Below are 24,721 nucleotides of genomic sequence, written 5' to 3'. Positions count from 1 at the left end.
AAATTAAGCCTTACAGAACGTACGTAACAGTAATGTAAAATCTAAGGAAATGTTTCACAAATACCAATTACAATGGCAGTATTTCCTAAGCTTACTAATAAATATAACAATCGTAAGTTATGTAACCTAACATTAGTTATTTACTAAAATACATATATATTTAGTTAATAATTAAAAGCGTAAACAATCATCGCACACTTGAGCCCTATAGTTTTTACCACACTCATAAATTGTAATACACCATTTTCGTTTCCGATAATATCCAATAACAAGTGTCACTTAGATTTGTCACTCTTCAATAAGTCAAGATACTTTTTTGGTTATCCAGCGTCGCAACCCCACTAACGTCGCTGGAGCAACTGCGTGCCCAGGGGGGGAACAGGGGTTCATGCGTCAAAAAGAAGGGATGCTAACGCATCCCTGCAAGCATCGTACCCGACCTCCCCCAGCTTTATGAACAGGGTGAATTGGCCACTGTGAAAGGCCCTTGCTGTGCCAAGGTCCATTCCACATCATTCGTGGCCGTAGAGGACCGTGATACTAACGGCTGATCGCGTGGCTGGATGCGGACTAGGCTACGCTGTTACCGTGTCCTGCCCCGGGCGATTGCTGGTGGCGCCGTGGGGTTTTAGTGGGTATGCACTGTTGTGCGAGTCCCACATAACCCTTCCCCACCAAGGTCAACCGCATTTCCCCACGAAAAAAAAAAAAGTAATACGTTTATAACAGTTGTTACCCAGCTTCAAACCAAGTGTTTCATTTAACATATATCTGAACATATCCATACAACAATTGCTACAGAACATATAACCCGTAACTCCAACTATTTATATATTTTCCTGCACAATAACCAGTATTAAGATATGGAGCGTAAATACTAAATCAATATCGCTTTGCATGATCAAAGTCAGAAGATTCATATTCTACACAAAAAATAATGACAAAAAGATCGTGTGAAAATACGTTACTTTTCAAGGTCGTGGCGTGGGCGATCAGCTGTTTGTGACTGATATTGAGGCCCGATGCATTTAGTAACTGGTTAGACCAGGCGGAGACAGAATTATTGCTGTGTGGAATTTAATGATGACATAATTAATTTAATATTTGTTCCTTTATCGTTCAAGCTTAACATAGATGTAACACACATGTACCTTTATAAGTTTTGACGGATGACATATGATCAATTTGACAAGATTAAAAAGTATTCAAACGTAAAAATATTATATTCATTTATTTATTGACTTCCATGTATTTAAGACTGGCTGGTCTCTCTTATCATTGCCTATAAACCTGGGCACGTTAGGCCTAATGAGTGGTGGAGGAAAGCTGATCAAGTCTAACCTAGAAGTAGGTGATCAGCCTCCAGTGCCTGACACACGCAGTCGACTTTTGGTTCTAAGGCAAGCCGGTTTCCTCACGATATTTTCCGATGTCCAAGCAAATGTTAAATGCGCACATATAAAAAACGTCCATTGGTGCACAGCCGGTATCGAACCTACAACCTCAAGGATGATAGTCGCATGCTGAAGCCACTAGGCCAACACTGCTCACCTACTTGCCTACTAAGAAAGATAACGAAACATACAGAAATCTTAGACTGAACTGCGGCGATAAATGAATGAAATATATACTTCAAGTATAATTGTGCGTGGAACATCTCGTATCTAGATTTATGATGTAACAATACATATTTAGAGCATGACACACTGGTTGACCCTGGAGGGGTCAGTTTTTCTGTTTGTCTGTAAATACTGGTAATGGCCGACTCATGTAAAAGATAATCTATAATCAGAATATGAGCGTGTATTTTGATTATATTATAGCAAATAATAAATGACAATACATTATCATTCCTTACATATATTTAGTTAAGGTCATTGACTCCACACATTAAATTTAAGAGACTTAATTTTGAAGAAAAATATCTCGCTATATTTTTCAGGACATTGTTATACAGTGGAATCGCTATAACTCGAATCTTTTTTTTTAAAGACAATTCACACCAATTGACCTAGTCCCATGCTAAGCTGGTGAAGCTTGTGTTATGGATACTAGACAACGGATATACATACATATTATAGATAGATAGACATATAAATACATATTTAAACACCCAAGACCTAAGCACAACACCAAATGCTCATCACATCGATGTTCGTCTCAGCCGGGGATCGAACCCGGGACCCATGGATTCGCAGTCAGGGGTACTAACCACTAGACCAATGAGTCGTCAATCTCGTTAGGTCCTCAGTAAGTCGAAAAAGTTGCCATTCCATTCCGCTGAACGCCTAAATACGCGGTATCGGACAATATTCTTAAAATATTTAGTAGTATGGCCTCTCGCAGCTATCGCTTTCCTAATGTACACACTACACATTAATTAATTGGGCAATCTATTAATTATTTTATAATATGTACTAGCCGTTTCGCGCCCGCTTTGCTGGACGAATTAAAATAAATTTTATGTTTCATTATTTTAATTTTTTTCATATTTTTATTATTCTTCTTTTTAACTTCCCGCTAAGAAAATTGAAATATTTCGAAAATCGAGTTTTTAACAGATGTTGACGTTTAGAGGTTCTAGGAAGCCTCCCCGAATGTTTCCGCGGTGAAGTCCGTATGGATAAATTTTCATAAAAGTAAAACAGCAATAAAAAAATAAATAGCCATAAACCATCTAGGAAAAATTTCGCATCGAATGGTGGTAGTTTCATGTCGATACGATCAGTGGTTTAGGAGTTAAAGAGCCTCAAACGAAGACCATTTTCTTTTTATATATATAGCTTAGGAAACCAATACAATTACCAAATTTAAGTGCGATTAATGAACCGAAAAAGTCACAAAATTTGCAGTAGTTATAATTTCGTGGTATTTTGTTGTTATCTCTTCAACTAATTATTATCAATGGGTTCTGGCACAGATTTATTTTCATTGCCATAACGAACAACCAGGACTCAGAAATCACTTACCAAGAGCTCTTTAAAACTTTAAGTATTGCCTAAAACATTCTTGTTGATAAATATCAAGAATCACGTCATCATTTTATACCACTCAATTCCATTCATGTAATAAAATGCTAAATTTATCTACTTTAAATGTAAACCTAAAATTCCGAGAGCGTCTGCATTTTGAATAAATTATGCCTTTATAAGCATTAGGAATATTTATTTTTCTAGTACGAACTGCGCTTTGGTATCAGTTTTGAACTGAGTCGAAATGCGTCAATACAAAAATTAAGTTTGGTCTTATCGTAAAAAATATTACAAAATATTTTTTATTATTTTATTTTGGTTTTATAATTGTATAAGTCTACATTTTTTTATTATTTAGTTCTACACTTTTTGCACTTTCCCCTTAGTATTTCTTTTTGTTTTCCTAACAACGCTTTGTCGCGATAAATTTCCTTATGTTTTCTGAATTTATATACGTATCTACCAAGCTTTAAATTGGATTGCGTGTTTGTTTTCTTAATACACTTATCAGTCCCAAGTATTTAGTCGAATAGTATACATAAATTTAAATCAGAAATGATAACCAAAACATAAGTTCATAAGTATTAGACACACAATAAAAATATATTTTTTAAGTATCGAGATTTATAATGATAAGTAAAGTACAGTCAATAATTAAGAGTCTAAGTCAAATAAATTATAAAATTGCTAGTTCTAAATGTCATGTATCCATATTTATAATTACGTAACTTTTTATATGCAATACTTTAATTGATCTAAATATTCATGGGGATTAGGCAAATCCATTTTTGCTAGTAGACTGATTTAATATGCATTTTTTTTTTAGATTTTATGGCAATTAAGGTTTATAATAGTTTACCAAAAAAGATTAATTTATTTGATTAATTTGATTTTATTAAAAAATATTATTCTATTAATAATTATTTGCGTGAAACATTATAATTAATATTAATTTGATAACATAATAATATATTGTAATGATGTGATATTTTATCACTACGAATACTATAAGAATTGACTAATTGATATGACTCATAATGTATATATATCTTTTATGTATAATTCCTTTTAAGACAAATTTGCACTCCATTATGTGTGGCAGAATATGCGAACTTTCGATTGAACCACCATATCATTTTTGTACCATATTCTTGCAAATAAATTATTATTAAATATTTGAAAAAAAGTTTACATCATTGTGGTGGAAACACAAACTGGACATAGTTTTTCTTTCATTGTAAAGGTTATTATAACATCCTTCATCCTAGTTTTTGACATATTCTATTTCACACATTTAATGAATTTTACGACATTCTTTTATTACCGCCTCCATACCTCAGTTGATGTCATGGCGTCAACATCAAGTGAGTTAAATTTCAGATGAAATAAACTATGACACAAAAAAATTACATACTCGTTTTTTTATACAACGGGCAGGATTAAATAAAAAAAAATATGTTTATTATGGAATATAAGAAACAGGTACTTATCACTTATTCCACGTCATTAAATTTGTATCGGTAGACATCCCTACTCATCGGCAAAGAAGACAGAAAGTGTAGGCCGAGAGAAAAAGCCGGCGTATAACTCTCTGTACTCTTTTAACATATCAAATCACCATACAAAATGACTATGGCAAACATAGATAGAAGAAACCAGAAGTAGAGAGAAACGGTCCGCTCTTTATTTGTCACTGCCCACTGCCACCCATAGAAACTTAAATAGCCAGGGCTCGGAAGTGCGTTGCCTGCCTTTAAATTTATCATAACTTGAGCACATTAACTATACAAAGAATTTACGATAGTAAACTATGACATCATCCATTCATATATCAACTAACGAATGCCAAACACAAAGATTCTTAGATTTCATCAATGGGAAGGTTGTAACTTGAATACCAAATATGTACATTTATGTGTGTCATCCGAGAGCTATGCTATATTTACCAGCTGACATTAAATATTTGATTGGATTATAGTTTGAGTGTATACGAACGTGTAGAATTAATATCCGGAATAAATTTGAAAATTTTCATTTCTATTGAAAAAAAGCTCGTAAAGTATTGTTGTAGTTGAAAAACTACTTTTATATGCATTTGTCGCGCTCCTAAAGTAACATTGATACCACAGCGGTTTTCTAATGTTACACATTATGATTGTATTATATTATTTTGTACAATAAGGAAATTAAAAATATTGAACTTTTGGAAAAAGCTTTCATTCAATTCAAACGGCATTTAAAGCCTTGATAAATAAACCTACCGTCGTAAATTCGTAAGATTCTAGATTCAGAATTTCGCCATATTATACATAATTCCATTAACAAAACATAATTTATGCAGAATGCAAAATGCATGCACGCGTTGGTTACTGACCTATGATTCACCTTCCTTTGCACTAGACGTAATGGCAAATACAATGCCTTTGCAAACAAAATATGGACTAAGGATACAGAACAAATCCAGAATGTATAACCACTTCAAGAACATAACCATTGTCACCCCTTATTCGTACCCAAGGTTCAAATCAGCAGAATTTTCTGCAAATACCTAGGAGTTCTGGCACCTCTCATTCGAACTCTTAGCGAATATAACAGAATAAATAAACACTACTTATCTAGAGCTTTATGTATTCGGTAGTGGGCTGATCAATTAAAAAAAAAATATTCTTATGTTCCTATCTGGTACCTAATCCAGATTGTTAAACAAAAATTACAAGTAGAAACTAAAATTGAAGGTTTAATTTTGAAGTGAAAACTTCTTTAGCGGCGTTGTACACTTTTTGGAATGGGTAAAAAATGTTAAACTCGCGTCAGGACACGTGACCTGATCGAAAATTCGTAAGACGGATGGAGAGTAGACAGCTGGCGCGGCGTTTTTAATGTAATATAAATTGTCATGTTTGTGTACGATAGCGCAATAAATAAATATTGTATTTTACCACATAAATAATAGTACTTTTATACTGATAATTAAAGCAATTCGTGCAAAATTATTCCCTAACCATTCCAAAATATCAAAAATGCACTAATTAATCTTCAAGTTTTCACTTCTGCCGGCACACGCAGTGCAACCCGTCGTTTTTATTGTAACATTTATGTTCATCATAATTATCATGTAGGTATTTTAGAATAGTTTGTGACATATACTGTAGAAAATGCATTATATATGTGGTGAACTTTAATAAATAAATATAAGTCTGGATATCTAAAAACGCACGTATCAAAAAATATAGGTACACAATATAAAAATTGTCAGATAAAACAAACCTCCTTGGTCCAAGGGCCTTTGACTAGTTTGGGGTCGACAACTTTGGTCCATCTCTGCTGGCACTGCACATCCGACCGATCGGGGAACTGGGCAGCTATCATCTCCCAATTCTCTTTGTACATACGAACGTATGTCTTGAGTTTCGCGTCCTGAAATATTAAAACTCTAATAAAATAACTTAATTTGTAAAGAGTCGTTTCATATAAATTTTTATACAATGGAGATCGATTTCTCTAATAAAATTAGAGACCCAGGTATCTTAATCAAGATTATTTTATTATAACTAAGTATTTTGATATGAATGAGGTTCCAAAAACTAACACGCCTATAACAACTCTCAAATACATACGCAAACATTCACACATACTTAATGTCTAATACAACTTGTGTTTGATTAGTTGTAACACAAAGAATAAGTCATTAGTAATTAAAGTCAAAGTCAAAAATCATTTATTCATCTAGGTAACACAGTGTACACTTATCAAAAAAGAAATCTACATTAAATGCTTCTAATTTTAAATTTACTGCCAGTTCTCACATTAAGGGCGTATAACGGAAGAGAAGAACTGGCAATAAACTCTCCTAGACTCTTTTTGATCGCCAAGTTTTCCATTTTACACGTTTGTAAGGAGCTGCAACCATTACACCATGTTCCACATGACATCTTAAGTAATAAATAATAATAAAATAAATTAAAAACAAAGATTTGTCCTCTATCAGCAGGAGGCATGGTGAAATAGGAGCACGCACTTACATTCTCGTGGGAACAACACGCAAATACATAGTCGAAATATCTAACATCACCACATACACAATTTGTTTTGAAATTGACATTGTTTAGACATTTTTGAATAAAGAATTCTTTTTTATAAAAAAATACTAGGATTATATATCTTATATCTTACCTCTTCCTTACTCCACCTGCCTCTATTACAGTTCTTCCGGGTTCCGGTACTTTTGGTCGTCTGCAGATCTTCATACTCAAATGCCACCGAGTCATCGCTGTACTCGCTCGACTCGGACTCATTGCCGCTTCGTCTGTAACAAAACAATATTTCATTAAGTTATAGTTCATATATTACGAGTATTAAATAATAATAATGTCTTTATATTACGCGGGTAAAAATGGTAGATTTATTTATTTACAGTTCGTTACCTTAAACATACATATAAAAGGTAAATTATTAGGAAAATTATCCTTGGGATTGATTTGCTCCAGTTCAAACAATTTGTATGACTCAAAACTTGGCGATTAAAGAGTTGCGGAGAGTTCCTTGCCAGTTCTTGCCCGATTTACGCCCTTGACTTGCGAACTGGTAGTAAATGTAAATATTTTTTCGTAAAACGGAATTTATCGATTGGCACTGAATCGTTTACATAGATGCACAGCATGCAATTGTTAAGTCGAGATACTAATTTTATACAAACTGCAAAAAGCAATAATATTTTTAAAGTTAATAATTAATTGTACTTTACAAGTACTTTAATTTCAAAAAATAATAGTTAAAAAAAAACTATAAAACACGCTTTTAAAGCACATCAAACTAAAAAGCGTGCGCTCTGTGCCATATTTTTCGTCTATAGAGCAACCCACGCTTTTTCACAATAATACCAGTATTTTTTGTTCATTACCATTTTCAGCCTAAATAAGGAATTATTTTTCACTTTTTAGTTTGATGTGCTTTAAAAGCGTATTTTTTAGTTTTTTTAAACTATTATTTATTTTTTAGTTAATTTTTTTAGGATTATTGCATTGTCATCGATCTTTGGCAGGTGCGCAAAATTTGAATAAAATCTGTCCGTTTAAAGTGGGTCAAAATCGAGTCCGAAGGAGTCGGTTACATACATACAGGTGAAGCTAATATAAAGCGTGTAAAAAGGTTACTAATCACACTGTATCTCCTATAATTTTTATGTAAAGAATCATTTTAATAAACAATTCAGGCGAATATCAAGTGTGAATCTCATTAACATACTCGTAAATGGAAAATCTTAAAGCCATCAACTTTTTCATACATTGCACACAAAAAGGTGGCGCCATCTTTCCATCAATGCACAAAAGTACAATAGGAATTCTAGGAAGAGAGCTGGTTTTTATAAGTGGTTCGTTCAAATTTCAACCGCTTTACCAATACACAGAGTCTATTATTTATATTTGAATACCGGTTTGGATATTCGATGAGGTAAGGAATTGCCATCAGCTGAGAAACTTGTTCCATTCTGGGTTCAATATCAATTTTGACACAGTAATATCTGTAAATCTATTTGTGATGTATGACTTTGTTTATTTTGACGCAAATAGGGAAATAAATTAAGAAAAATATTAATAATGTTATAGTATAAAATAAATCATACAGCCTTTTCTGTACCTTTTTCATAATCATTGTCACAGTCGACAGGAGGTGATCAGCCTCCTGTCGACTTTTTGGGTCACTAACAGTTTCTTCACGATGTTTTCCTTTACCGTTCGAGGGAATGTTAAATGCGCACATAGAAAGTCCATTGGTGCACAGCCGGGGATCAAACCTACGACCTCAGGGATGAGAATCGCACGCTGAAGACACTAGGCCAACACTGCTCTATGTTATTATACTTTGGTATTTTGTCGTTAAAATACATAAATATCGTGATAGTAAAAATATAAATTGCTGCATAGAAAATCAGACACATTAATTAATGGCCAGAGTCCCACTATTAAGCTGTCTTGTGAATTATAAAAGAATGACGTCACACAAAATTTGATAACAGCGTTCATAGAACTGGGTCCGGCAAAATTTCGCAAAGTTTAATGTAATGTACTCAAAAGGCCGGTTACTTATATCGTCATAGTCGTAGAATAGTGACGGATCTGACAAATAGTAAACTTCTACTTCTACTACAGGGCTATTTCAAAATAATATCATCATGTTACTTTTTGTCATATCTATTTTAATTCATATTCTGTTATTATAAAAATAGGCATTCAAGCAAAAAAAGGGTTTATTTCGAAACAAAATAAAAATAATAACATTAAATTACACAGTTTTCTAGAAAAATCACATGTTTCTATCAAATCCGTCACTTTACCGACTGATTAATATGAAATTTAAAACACATGGAATATTTTTTTTAGTGTAGCCGTAATATTTAGTCAATTTAGTATCCAAATATGATAAAAAGTGGATTTTGTTTTTTTTTAAATCGGACATTGTTCTACTATATACGTATACTATAGGTATCACTTAAAATCAGATGAGCCCCCTTTCCTTTCTCCCTGTTTTGTCCCTGTTCTATATAAACAACACAGTTGTAGAATCGATAACACACATAATCCGTCACTTTTGTCACACATAATTTTTGTTTCACAAATCAATATTTTGTCATTATTATACTGGTATATAAAGTAATTGTAATATAGGTAAAGGAAGGTATTAATGCTTTATATATATTGATATTATATGTGTGCTTGTAATTAAACTCCTTATTAAGCTGGTCCGAGTTTGATGAAATTTTTGGTGTGTGAATTCGAGAATATTTTAGATTTAACATTAGATGATATTTTCTTTTTTTGTAAAAGACGTGTACAGGACGACGTCTGTACGCTTGTTTGATAGATACAGGTAACACATCTATTAAGGTAATCTTTGTCCTAATCTAACATTCTTTTGTTTGGTATTAAAGCAAAAAAAATATTAATATTATTATGTGGGTAATCACAAAAACTTACATAAACAACATCACGATTCACGCTTTATAACTAACAAAAAAAAAAAATCCACATAACGACTAGTTAATAAAAATTGCACAAAAATATCCCGTTCCCGCCAAAAGCCATTCTCCGACGCACGCGCACCGAACGTCACCACTGCACTAATAAAAGAAATCAAAATTTACATGTGTGGGTAACACGCACACACACCCACGTACAGACTAAGGGTGAATACAAAACCCCCTAAGGGATGTGCGTGATAAGGATAGCGAATAAATGTCTTATGAAGGAAAGAGACGGATATAAGTAACCCTCTGGGAACCCGTGACGCAATGTAAAAGGTGCAGGCAGGTGTTAGACGTGTTTAGACAAAGAATGAACTTCGTGTAGGATAGGTCAGCGACTGTCTAATTCCTTACATACATTTAATAATAATAATTTATTTGCAAGTATATAAGAAAAATATTACAGTGGTACAATCTATACTTAGAATATTCTACCATATATAATGGCGTCAAATTTTTCTCTCATAATAAGAATGTAGAATTTTACGTAACATTATTGTCATATCATCATAGTTAATTCTTATATTATTTATAACTTGTACATCATTAAAATATTTTTTTACATTATCAAATTAATATTAATTATAATGTTTCACTGAAATAATCATTAATAGAATCATTAGCTTAAGTAAATACTTCCATATATGCCTTAGGTAGCTTTGATCAATTTTATTGATTAGTAACCAATTAATAGATAATTAAAAAAATATTTTTTTTTAGGTTTGGGCCGCAGATTTTTGGATCTGTTTGATGATCATTTGTCAATCTAATAGGCAAGTAGCTTATCAGCCTCCTGTGCCTGACATGCCGTCGACTTTTTGGGTCGAAGGCAAGCTGGTTTCTTACGATGATTTTTTTATACCGTTTGAGCCAGATCACTCCACGGTCGGCGAAATGCTTAAACATACACAAATAACTCCCAATTGATATCAAAGTACAATGGTACGCAAATCATAAATGTATGGACACTGACACATGATATTAGCAATTTGATTTTTGTATTACGATATTAAATGCAACAGCTAATCTAGCAGTTTTTACCAGTTTTATTTCATAAAGATTGTATAACACATACATAGAACATAGTCTAATAATTTTTCAACCCATAAGTCTTGAAGACATTGTCTTCTGTGCTACACATGTCGATCTTAAATCTAAGATTAAAGTCGCTCATAGCGCTCAGTATGTATAGTGCTTTTCATGAAAGAAGTCCCGCGGATATTTTTGGAACTAAATTTGACAGGTCGGCAATGTTGTCATTCGTCGATGTTATCAAGTTCGTTTGTTGTGGTAGATTTTTGTGAATTTTTAACTAGCTTAGTGCATTTTGAAGATTGATTACAATGCCAAAAGTTGTAAAAAGTTCGGCTCGAGAAATGATATTAAAGGTGAAAGAGTTCTGTGAAGCGGAACATAAGAATCAAGGTGTTTTAATACAACTAAACAATGTTCGGAAGAGAATTGCCGCCATAACAGGTACTTTTTAGAGTTGCCATTTAATATTTTTTTGCTGTATTGATGGTACTTTTATGATATAAATTCGTTTTTGCGACAAAATTGAACAAATACATAACGTGATGAAACTAGGTAACTGAAATTAAAACATATATTACATAAGCATGATAAACTTAAAGTTATTATTATTTTTAATTGTTCATAATTTAATTGCAGGTGTGTCAGAAATAACTGTAACAAGAATTACAAACGAAGGTATAACAGCGGTGTGTACTTCGAAAAAAATTGTAACCCAACAATTATGCAATAAAACTCTGAATAAAAATTGTATTGCTTTTCTTTACCCTATTTTCTGAACTTTTCCCTGTAAGTAGGTAGAACACCGCTAATATAAGTAAATAAATACATATATACTTTTTACATAACAGAAATATTGTTTCATCGAAGTATGCAGAAAATAATATTACTTGATAAATTACATCTGCTAAATGTAAATAAAATAGGTAAATTTTTTACTCATAAATGGCAACATTACGTCATGCGATTGCAGCGCCGCGTCTGGGGGACTTCTTTCGTGAAAAGGACTATATGTGAAAACTTATTGCGGGAGGCACAGAATCTTTCTAACACTCGTACACAAACTTTACGAGTTTCTACAGATACAACACGATAACAGTATATGACAACTCAGCTATCGAATTTCCATACAGAAATCACGATACAGTTTCGTGCCGAAATTTCCATACAAATGTACCGTCACTTTCCAGGATGATTTTACGTATTACTCCTACTTGTTCCTCTTATACCTTAACGTAGAATGTGTTAATTGGGCCTAATACATGTACTACATGCCCCACCAACACTACTGTAGATTTTTTTAATAACTAGCTGACCTGGCTAACTTCGTTCCGCCCTACAACCTTATAATATTGTTGTTACTTTAATTTAACTTATTTTAGGATTTCATTAATGTTAAGTATTACATTAATACAACTTTTTTGCAAATACAGAAATGTTTTGTTGCTTGCCATTGCGAAAGAAGAATGGCAGTTTTACACATTAGGCATCTTCTCTCTAGCGTCAATATGGCGCTACTGCATGTTAAGCACTTTCTGATATCCAACATCTTTTGATCAGGATTAAAGCATGGTTATGCATCTCCTCATTCACCTCAAGATCGGAATTTCTTGAACTGACACGAACTCGACGTAAAATGATGCGTAGTTTTGTCAACAGATGGCACCATATGGTTTTTGCATTCGTAAAATTTATTAATTTATTTATCGTTATTCGATAACTTATCCGATATTTTATTGCTTATACTGCTATTCGGGACGGAAACAAATCCAACAAATCAAAAACCATGGCAATCGGTCCAGCCGTTCTCGAGTTATAAGTGTTGTAACAAACACGACGAGTTCTAGACATATCAAATTTTCACACAACATTTGTTTACCTTATTGTACCACATTACAAAGGTAGTTGATCTCCGCATTCTTCGAAATGGGACAGATTTGGCAAAAAATAGGGGTCTGGGACGGAAGCGCTAATTCGAAACGGGAATCCCGTTTTTGCGATGATTTAGTACTGTCAGCTGATTTACATTTAAGACTTGTTTGTTACACATTTAAGCTAGTTGTATAAATCAAAAATTATAAAGGCTTATTATGCTCGAAGAGACTAGAAAATAGTAAACAAAATACGATGATAAGTACAGTTGATTTTACATGAATTATTTTTAATATAACACTGTAGGTATATCAACTTCCTGTGTATTGATAAGACCCATTCAAAAAGTTCAGGGCAATGCCAGATATAAAATTTAATCAGATAACTTAAATATGTTATTGCAGAGTCGTCACAACATCTACAACGATACAGTACCTATCAATCTACATAAAGATCTCTATCTCTTAGATACACAAATGACATATTGTATGTTACTTCATTACGTACACAGCTAGTAATCCTAATGTGAAAAACTAAACTAGCGATGTATCATACATATCGTCACTGTAGATAACCTCGTATGAAAAAACCATTTATTTTTTATTCTAGACATTTTTATCATGGCCCTTAATTTTCTAGAATAGGATTAGATTATACTTTATACCGGTACTTCAAAATAATATTATAAAAAATTTAAGATTCTTTATAGGTACTAAAAATGGTAGGGGGGTGGGGGGGGTAGTCTCAAACCTCACCACGTATCACCATGGGGGTGGGAGGGGTTAAAATATGTTAAAAAAACATCATATGATTAATGCACAGCCCCTTACGTCATTTAACTGGTATAATCATGAAGTAAAGACTTATTTATGTTATAAATAAATAAGTCCTTTTAACCATCTAAAACTATGGACAAAAACACATAATATTTTAACGAACATTAACGAAATTTTTCGTTTCCTGTAATGTTTGGTTCTATCGACATACGAGGTTATCACACAGCGACGATATGTCGATACTAAATCGCTTGTTAAAGCTTTTCATGGAAACCACCTACGGAGTCCAAAACCTGCTACCAAAACAAGTTTGAATGAAAGTCTTGAGTAAACAGTCCCCCTTTAACAGGAAACATGGGACATGAGTGTATTAACTGGACACTTCCTCGGGACCCTCCTTGAGGAAGTTGTCTTTTATATGTTCGTAAGGGTGACTCGATATTAAATCTAAGTCATTACGATCTTTGATTACATTGAATTGTACTTCCTAACTACAGTGACATTTTATAATTACAATACATATTTTTTTGCGTACAAAGAAATTAATTAAATTAATATTTTATCAAAGTGGTATTCCAGTCTATAAGTAGGAACCCAATAATGAGATTTTGTTGCGCGCTATCCAAGGCGATATCAATGCTTCGGGATTTATTGTTTTTTATTGGAAGTTACAGAGAAAAAGCGCAGGAACGCACATTAACCATAAAGTATATCATCCTTACTAGTGACTCAAATAAATATATATACGTATAAATTATGGTGCAACTCAGCGACGAAGCTTTTTTTGAAGTGAAACTTCTTTAGGCGCATGTGAGTAAAATTTTTACGGATACGTCACGAAGATGTGCAGCGTTTTTGTCGAAGAAAAGGGAGAGAGCGATTGAGACCGATTGAGAGAGTGAGAAGGGCGAAAAACCTTATAGAAATTCTATTTATAATTTATGCAAAATAATTTATTGAAATCTCGAATGAGGAATTGTAAATTAAAATGGCACGTGTTTTTATTACTGAAGAAATAAATTTAAAAAATTAAATTTATTATTTGTATTAAATTTCAAATTTTTAATTTTCAATATTTTAATGAGAATTAAATTCCTGACATATCTTCCTTTTTCCCTCCCTCTAAGGCTCGGAAATTTTTGGATTTGTATAAATATGAGCAAGACTTAAAAATTCGTTTGCCAAAGGAGTTTCACTTCTGACACGTGTACTTTGTACGCACGCACTTTTTTTACATAACAGAAGGCAAACGGCCAGCCCTGCGATTCTGTAACTCACTTCACGAACTCACACAGCGGTTTTCGCATCGGCGGTCGCTCTCAAATCAGTCGTGAAGCAGTCATTTTATGATTTGGCATTCTGATAAACAATAAACTACAAGCTCCCACCTTTTCAGAATGCCAAATCATAAAATGACTGCTTCACGACTGATTTGAGAGCGACCGCCGATGCGAAAACCGCTGTGTGAGTTCGTGATGCAGGACGCTCATTCGATTTTAAGTGATACCGTCACACACTTTGCCAGAAGACGCGCAACTTTCAAGCCCGCCTAATTGGTTTTTCATTAGATTTCTAATTCTTGGCAAAAATGCTCAAACATTAGACATATTTCAACCACAACTTTATCAAACTTGTAACATAAATACTTCCCATTGTTGATGACCTCCGATTTGAGACAGTTTAATCGCAACAACAATCTTGTATAGGGTGGCAGGTGGAAATGACCGAGGGACTTCCTTATTATAATTAGGTCCTGTTACTATGGCACTATTAACGTTAATAATTCTTAAAGCGGAAAACCTCAAACTAAAACGTAATTCTTGCGTAAGTGTTTGTGTAGATATAAGTTATGCCTTTTGCCCCATTGGAACTCCATATGTGCAAGCTTTATTTTAGAACATTGTACCCCACTGAGAGTTAAATATCGTATGCATATAGCATCGGTTAAAACACGATTGTGTTTTGGTTGATTAACATATAGGAATCTGTTATAAATGTAAATTGTTTTGCAACAACAATTAAAAAAACATGTCAGTATCTCGCCCGTTTAAAGCCTTCTGATTTTAAACTAACAGTAAATGTACATTAGTTAAAAAGAGATGCTTAAGATGCTCTAGTCACATACAGACTAGAGCATCTTCGTGAACAATCAAAAAGGATTTTCTTACTATACAATATTTTAAGAACGGAATTGGCATATGTACAAATAATTCAGTGACTTGTATACCTATCGCATAGGTTAACAGAAATATTGTATAGGCAATTAGGTGTTCTTCTGTGCCTAATACAATTATTGTTATGAAACGGAGCCTCTACAGTTAACTTAAATTATATAAAACAAAACAATTATTCTAAAAATACAGCCAAGGAATACATATTATATATACAAAAAGGTTCAAATGTTTACGAAAGGAAAATTTCAATAATTTTTTTAAAATGCATTTAACTAAGTAATACCTTGTTCGAGTGTGTTGTGTGGTGATGTGTATGGTATGTATTTACGTACAAAATTGAGAAATATAATATTTTTTTTTTTTTTTTGATAATTATCTCCGCAATTAATTAAATTGGACGTTAGCATAGACATGTACAGAAGTAGAACTACACCCCAAAATAGTCTTATACTCAAAAAAGTAAAATTCAAGGTTTAACACCAAAGAAAATTCACAGGCAGGTCCAGGAAAAAACACCTAGAATGTATAAATTGTCATAATCAATGGATCTAAACGATTAGTGTAGTGCAAACTGGTAAGGAATTCTATTTCTAGCTGACTAGTTTCCGTTCCCAGGACTAAGGACAAATAACATCGTATAATTATTTAACAATAGCTTCTAAGAATGTATATTTTTGCTTTACCGTATAATTAATAATGTTATCCCACGTTATACCCCACTATAGAAATACTGCGTATATTTCCGTTTTTCGTCGTAATGTTAATTATTATGGAACTTATGTAGGCGTTGTTTCTAAGCTTTTGTAAGTTTTGTCGTTCATTACCTCAAAATAAGTTTCCTAATCCTTAGATTCTAAGTCGTCTATGTGTTGTGATATTTAAAAGTAATAAAACCATCCGTTTACATAATATGTCTATATTCTCTGTAAAATCATTTTACTATTACTTTAAACTGTTGCTTTTTTTCTTCGAGGGTCATTCAAACATGTATACATACCCATAAAATATTAGTTAGAGAAACATAAAATATGTATAACTGTGTTAATTGATATCGCCGCCCTGGACTCTGCCGGAAGGAAGAGATGTGCATTGCTGGCCTTCCTTAAATACCCGCCTAAGGTTCGGAAATACTTATGTGGGCATATTCCACATAGTGAAGGTGCACGACAAGAAGTGCCTCTAAAAAACGTTCAGTTGTAGAACGACAGATAAAACAGTCTACCTACTAAGGATTTCAGATTATAATTTTTGTCAATACCCTCAATTACTTCCAATAATTTCATATTAGTTCGTTTATCACATTTATATGTAAGTATAACAAAATATTCTAATTTGGGGCTTATAGTGAGTTTGTATAATTCTTTCAATTACGATCGCCACGATAACCTACTCAAGACAATCGGGTCAGTGACGTAACAAAGTTATTATACGATTATAATCCGTATAGATTAATGAAGCTAGGGTGAAGGAATCTTGAATAACCAGTTTTAAGGACGGCGTTAAATTACTTTTCTCGGCCTATATGTGGAATGTATCTGTGGGAGGTTATAAAGGATCTATCACAATACGATCGAGGCTCCAGCGTAGAATATAATTTCTATTTTCAAGATTGAATTGATCAATATTATTAAAGCGACATTTATTCGTCTCGATAATGCAAGTGCGTGCTCCTATTTAACCATGCCTCCTACTGATAGAGGACAAATCTTTGTATTTAATTTAATTTATTCTTATTTATTACTTGAGATGTCATGTGGAACATGGTACTGCATCTCCTTACAAACATTGTGTAAAACAAAAAACTTGGCGATTAAAAAGAATAGCGGACAGTTTATTGCAGTCTTCTCTTCCGTTCTACGACCTTGATTTGAGAACTGGCAGTCAATGTAAAATTAGAAGCATTTAATGTTACATATTTCTTTTTTGACGTTCATAAGTGTACATTGTGTTACCTATATGAACAAATTTTTTTTTTTTTTATTATTAATTACGTTTCTTTAAATACGAAAAATACCTGTGAACTAATCGCGCTGATTTAATAAAAATAAAGTTGATAACAGAATATATTATTTCAACTACGAAGTTTATCGTGTTAATAAAAGACTCTATAAAAAAAGTATAAAACGTAACAAAATGCCTATCATAATTTAAATATGCCAGCCACTTTAGTACACAAATTCAAATTAAGAATTCCAGTCCTACACTAACTTAAAAGCTTCAACAATCCTCATACAACCGGTCCAAGTACTAGACGAATCTTCAAAGTACATGTTAAACATAAACAGACCACACTGATAACACGACACCGGATTTACTTATGAGGTCTCGGGTAACAATATACGTTCAATGGCGTGGAAGTAATTATGCTGTGGGAGACTGGGTGGCTATATCGAAATTTATTTTTAAAATTAAGCAATTTAAGAACAGGGAAAGTATAAATACAAAACAGTATATAATACAATACTACTACAGCTATAAATTTGGAGTGATATTCAAAGTCGACTTAGCGTTAAACTTAACGTTTACATTAATACGTATTGGATTTTAACAGAAAATCGTTATTCATAACAATGCTATGCAATTATAAAAACAGTTGATAGAGACATTTTAGTAGAATTAATTGTAATACGAATTGGACTAATTTGTCTGTATCAACTGTTTTTATAATGACAAAGAAAATACTGACTTAAGGCCCTATCCCAGCACGAATTGCTGCCCGGCCCGTAATAACAATTAGTTATGTAAAACATTAAATTAATGTAATTTTATCAATTTGGTTTTCTGAAATGTATTACTTGGGTTGCGATAAAATATATCGTGTAAATTTCATAATCATGTTCTATATACATTTCCGTCATAAAATGAATTCAAGGTGTCAAAAATTGGGTATGTTTGGACTTTTCTTCTATAGAGCGAATTTAAATCGTATATCGATCTTTCAAAATGGATACATGAACTACTAAACTCCACCATATATTGTTTTCCATTTGGCCTACTTTATGAAACGATGACGAAAAATGGAAAGAAACAATGTACTTTTTTGGCGACCGGATAGATCCTTAATGGGAGAATAAAATTGTTGGTATTTAAGCAGACGCCTGGTAGCCAATATTGAGGTTCCAGAACCGGGACTTTTCTTGCCGAACGGAGAAAAGTAATCACGAAAAAAGCCTGCGATATTTATTCTTGATCGTATTACGTAATTTAAAATTTTTGTATTTGCTTCCCGCAGAACATGTTCCTTATTGTTATAGTCATAACAAACTTAGTTGAACTGTAAACATATTTTGTGTTGTTTTAAAAATGTTATAAAATGCTTTTCGTACTGTAATAGAGGTAATATACCCAAATGGGGTCCCAATTTGTAAAAAACTCTCGTCTAGGGTTAGATTTCTGTATTATCTTTGGTTTTTATCTAATAGGCAAGTAGATGAATTGCCTTCTGTGCCTGACATATCGTCGGTATTTCCTCACGATGTTTTCCTTCAACGTACGAGTGTTAAACATAAAAAGTCTATTGGTTCAAAGCCGGCGATCGAACGTAGAGCTCAGGGATAAGAGTCGCACTCTGAAGCCACTAAGCCAATGCTGCTCTCAAATTAATAACTACAACACTGTATACTATAAATATAATTTGACAGAGACAATTTTAGTTAAGTTTTTATTAATAGGTACTTTGAAACCAAAGCTATCTTTTTAATTGCTGAAAATTTTGTGTGTGATTAAGTATCTTTTTTATGCAATGCACTTGGTCAAATAAAAGCTAATAAATCTTGCATAATTTTTCAAAAGCTTGCCTATTATATCTATACAAAGTTAAAGCTCTATTCAACTCTTCTCAGGTGCGTTAAAAGCCGTGAGAGCTATTTTGTTTGGTCACTGTCTATGCAGGGATTATACGCAAAACTATTCAACAATGTCGAATTATGCAAGACGGAGATCGCAAACATTTTGTTATATCCCAAAAGAATGTATTAGTAAAGATTTATTTATTCTTAAAAAGATATTTTTTAGAGTAAGTTGAAAATTCTAACATTATTTTTGTATATATACCTAAGTTAATTATCTTAGTTAAAGACAGTCGAGTTACAACACACTTGGGTAACAGTTATGTGTAACTTAAATACTTAAGAATTATAAAAAAAATATTTCTAGTCCCTGACATTTTAACATTGCTTGCAAATAAATTTGTATTTAAAATTGTACACATTTGTATACAGTAATAGTAAATTCACAAACTATACAAAAATATATTTTTAATATCTAAGAGGAGCCAAACAGGCAGGAGGCTCTCCAGATGTTAAGTGATACCGCCGCCCATGGACATTCACATTGCCAGAAGGCTCCGCAATTACGTTGCCGGCCTTTCGAATCCAAGAAGAATCGGTACGCTCTTTTCTTGAAGCACCCTAAGTCGAATTGGTTCGGAAATGTTTAAAATAAAGACTGCTTTCTTAAATGTCATATAACTTAAAATATAGATTCCAAGAAGAATTCCAGAAGTAAAATTCAATTTGTCTCAAAAATACACGAAAAACTCTCAGATAACATTAACAACCATTTTGGGTAAATGTTTGAAGCACACCTGTACACAATCTATTACTAATGATTTCAAGGCACACGCTACAAAAGCACCTTTGATCCTGGCTACCAAATGTTACTAGCAGCTGGCGTCTATGATAAAACTAATCTAAGAGGGTAGAAACAGGTTCACAATAAAAAACAAACGCATGGGAACCACGTGAATAGACACTGAAATCTTCTCACGAATTTGTGTCTATTAAGCCTAGGTTAGATATTATATAAGTACTATTAAACATAGAGAATTTAAAATGAACATTTTTATATTAAACTCTACCGATGTTCCGCGTTAGCAAACATTTTTTTATTTATTTATTGAAAGCTTTTAACTATTATATATAAATGATTTTTATAAAATTACAGTAAAACCTTTTGCTATTTATCTTTTCTAAGATCTTAGATTTTTAAATCACAATGTACATATTAATACGCTTAACAAATACGTCGCTCTCCGGCAAGTCGAGAAAACTACAAAGCTGCGAGAGTAAGCGGGAAATGGGACTCTCCGGCGAGTCGAGAAAACTACTGCGAGAGTAAGCGGGAAATGGGAGCTTTGGTGGACTGTGCTAATCGAATACACAGCAAAACGGCTATGGTAAGGTATGGTTAAGTTTAAAATAGATATTCCAATATACATTTAGCAATTTAGCATAAGTCTTCTATCCAGCTAAAAGGGTAGCTGGAAAATATGAAGGACGGCTTCTCCCGGACACGGGCATCTTAGAATAGTAGAAAATTTATGTATATTTTTGTTAAAAATATGTCAATAAGATGTGGATTATATATACGTAGGCTTATTATTATTATTAAGTCTTCTATATGAAGGCAGTCTTTATACTAAGCTCCATATCTTAATATATGTCACGTTGTTTGTCCGCTATGGACTCCTTAACTACCGAACCGATATCAATCAAATTTGCACACCGTGTGCAGTTTCATCTAACTTAAAAGATAGGATAGCTTACATCTCAATTTATGCCCGCAATATTATTTTATTGCAAAATATTTGTTTATTATTTAACAGTCACAATTCTAACAGATGGCGCTGTGTTGAAATTACCAACGTTTCACATAAGCTACAATTTAATGGCATAACCACCAATAAAGAATTGTGGTCCCCATGACTGGTGTTCTCCTACCCTTGAAAAGTTTACTACTATGTAATATAACAAAAACCTTAGCCATAGCAATGCTTGGCCGGTCTGCTAGTATTTCATATGGTATGTTAATAAAAAGAATCTTGCGTGGTCGAAAGGTGAGATCCGAAACCCTACGATCATTTCCGACATTCATGAATCGTGGGATCCCGGTTTTTGTTCCTCCATATGCCATCGATGACACATTAAACACATTGTTTTTGCCATAAAACGGGGCCACTTCAAAACAAATGTCTCAAATTGAACTATTTTCGGACGTGGCAGCTTTGTTTATGTTATGTTTTGACTCACGTGGTTGGGGCAAAGATATGTAGTAAAAAGTATGTATATTACGAGTTTTATATTATTTTCTGAATTTTGCGTGAGAAATGATATTTTGTAGTCAAATGAGTTTTATGACAACGGGAATACACAACGCGATAAACACTCCAGTGCAATTCCATGAATTTGATAGTATGATACGTAAAAGCTTTCATAAATAAAAATTAATCACAAAATATGTTGCTAAGCTGAAAACTCGAAGACGGCTGGACCAATTGGAGTATGATTTTTATTTATTCCTTGAACTGTGAAGGTTTTTATGCAAAGAAAAATTTAGTATTAAACAGTACTGTTTTTCGGAAAGCGAACAGTCTATGGGGTAGCATGTTCCATATGTCGGTATGCTCTACTAAAAAGGTAAATAAAAAAACATTAAGACGAAACGAAGCATAGGTTTGTAGTATCTGTATAATCTACCCTTTCGTAACTACAAGGGGCTGCTATAATATTTATTTTACACATTTTTTCGCCACGCAAGAAAAATACATATCTACAAACTAAAGCTGAATAATTCAGTGCCAAACAGTTTAAGAGAAGATGCCAATTAGTTATATACCTACTTAATATTCAACTATCTTAATTAGCCGTTCAATTAACAGCCTAGCCTCTTAACTAAACAGCGCCGTTTAAGCTAATCCGTAAAGCGTTTAATCTAGCGGCCTGAGAGATACTGGCCATTTGATCAAATAGCTAGGCAAATTACTTGGATTGATGACGTTTTAATACTTGCCTAGCCTGTTGACTGTTTAAATTTAGTTCCACTTTCTGCCATTCTCAAACCTGAAACGAAACTCTTCACACTGCCAAAATGGCGTCGGCAAACCACAGCTTTGATAGAGTTTACCAAGGTTTAATGAAAAACAAGTACAATGGAAGAGTGTAGTGATAATAATAATGTGAATTTAGCTGTGACTGACTCAATCAATTTAATTTTAAAGAAATATTTCTTATGTCATATGTTTCCTCTCTTTTAGCTCTTCCACATCACTCTATCGTACGAATGGCCCAAGAATTATTAAAGCTAGTTAAACGGCGCTGTTTAGTTCAAAGGCTAGGCTGTTAATTGAACGGCTTATTAAGCTAGTTGGCTGCGACATATATACAATAATCCTCATAGTTCGCACTTGGGTTCCTATTTATTCACCTTTTATATCTTCGGATTGTGTCTCCTTAGATATGACGTTATTACTGTTGCCTTTAAGGGTAACTGAAGCATTTTTTAATTCAAAAAGGACATTAGGCATGTAATAAAAGTGGGGTGAGGTATAAAGGGACAGATGTTCTTTGATTAACATCGCGTATATGGCTCGTAGCCGTATACTGCCCTAAAGGAAACTTAATTCTGAATAAAACTACCTATTTCTTATTTTAACTAACCAAAACTGTATCCATACCTATGTTTTTTATTTTCAAAAAGGAGACGTCTAAGCCAAACTCAGAGTCATGTATTGGTTCAAACATTATTTAGAAGATTATCAATTTTATTTAAAAGTAAGGAACGGTACAAACGATTTCATACCCGATTTTTAAATAAGTAAACATGAATTGGACAGTGAAACACATTTACAATTGATTAAGGGAAGTTTTGTTTGAATTCAGTTACTATCTACAATCAGAAATACCACCTCTGCGCCACAAAGTAGGATGTAAGGAAGTGACCACTCTGATAGACCTCTATACTAATATGATAATACAAATGAACGTAGTTGTATATAAGAAACTGTAATAAAACTTCACCCTATTATCTATTTTCTTCGAAAATACTCTTCTCGCATTTTGTGTATGGGTATCGTGTTGTATTATTTAACATCTGCCTTTTTACACCGTGTTCAGTGTTCTAAAAAACATAATGTAACCAAAACTAAATGTATCCATTAGATAAATGTATTACTTTCCGTGTATGTAAATTATTCAAGACATAGTGTGAACTGTAATAAATTACATCAATCACAAAAGCGCAAGACGCTGACCGCTACCAGCTTTCGTTCAATAAAAAACTACATTATTATATAACAAAGGTCCGAGGGTTGTTCACCTGGGCATTACCCCTAAGATTAATGTCTCGCGCACAATGACTCCCGCGCACATGGCCTGACATTTCTGTACCCCGTGTATTTTTTACTTTTTTTTCCCACTTCCTACCCTCCTTAATAATTATAGCACGCGCGAAAGGTGTCTAGTGAAAGCACTAATGAATTTCTTTTGTTATTTTGTTCTGGTAAATATTGTGAAGTCTTTGCTATTTCTTATTGTTCAAAAACAAGAATGTTTTGTTCGTGTGTAGACGATTCATAAACTACAGAGTCATAACAAATTATGTATTTCACTGCTCGTTATATGAAAGCGTAACAACTCAACGGAACTACTTGGAGCAAGGTAAAATACGAAGCTCAAGAACGCGATGGAGACTCACTCCAGAGGACATTAAGTCAAAAGTAACAACTCTATTCCCTTTAAAACTTTAGATGGTTATAAATTGCCCATATAGAACTCATTCAAAGACAATTCAACATTTCAGTGAACATAACAGAACCATGGAAAAACATCTGTATCGCTACACAGATTACATGTCTTAGACATTGAATGACAGTAATGGCTTGTAAAGAAAAAAGCTTTTACCGGATTAAAGTTATGTATTATTATAAATTTACAATTATTTGACATAATTTTAAATTTATCCGACGTAACCGTGAGCACGCGAAGTGCTTTACAGCGTGCGTGGTCACGGTGACTGAAGACAAAAGATGTTGAATGTCAAAAAGTATCACAGCTGCAGAGAAAGTTGCATTATCTGTATTTATTTCCCCGGAGTTGA

General features: G+C 33.2%; 1 protein-coding gene across 5 annotated transcripts in view; it reads right to left on the bottom strand.

Moving 5' to 3' along the window:
• The window catches only part of LOC125059205 (myb protein), a 62,003-nt gene that overhangs the window by 20,304 nt on the left and 16,978 nt on the right, over positions 1-24,721 (bottom strand). For 4 of the 5 annotated variants that reach the window (XM_047663512.1, XM_047663511.1, XM_047663514.1 and 1 more), the window contains 2 exons: positions 7,146-7,278; positions 6,240-6,389 (listed from right to left, as the gene is read on the bottom strand). In XM_047663512.1, the coding sequence (XP_047519468.1) occupies positions 6,240-6,389; positions 7,146-7,278 (283 nt within the window). Of the gene's footprint in view, positions 1-6,239; positions 6,390-7,145; positions 7,279-9,946; positions 10,084-24,721 lie in introns of those variants that run through there. The other variant, XM_047663515.1, reaches the window with a different exon arrangement.

This window comes from Pieris napi, chromosome 19, assembly GCF_905475465.1.
Source record: "Pieris napi chromosome 19, ilPieNapi1.2, whole genome shotgun sequence".
NCBI classification, from domain to species: Eukaryota; Metazoa; Arthropoda; class Insecta; order Lepidoptera; family Pieridae; genus Pieris; species Pieris napi.
The sequence above is the reverse complement of the archived record's forward strand: the minus strand, read 5'-3'. Positions and strand labels throughout refer to the sequence as shown.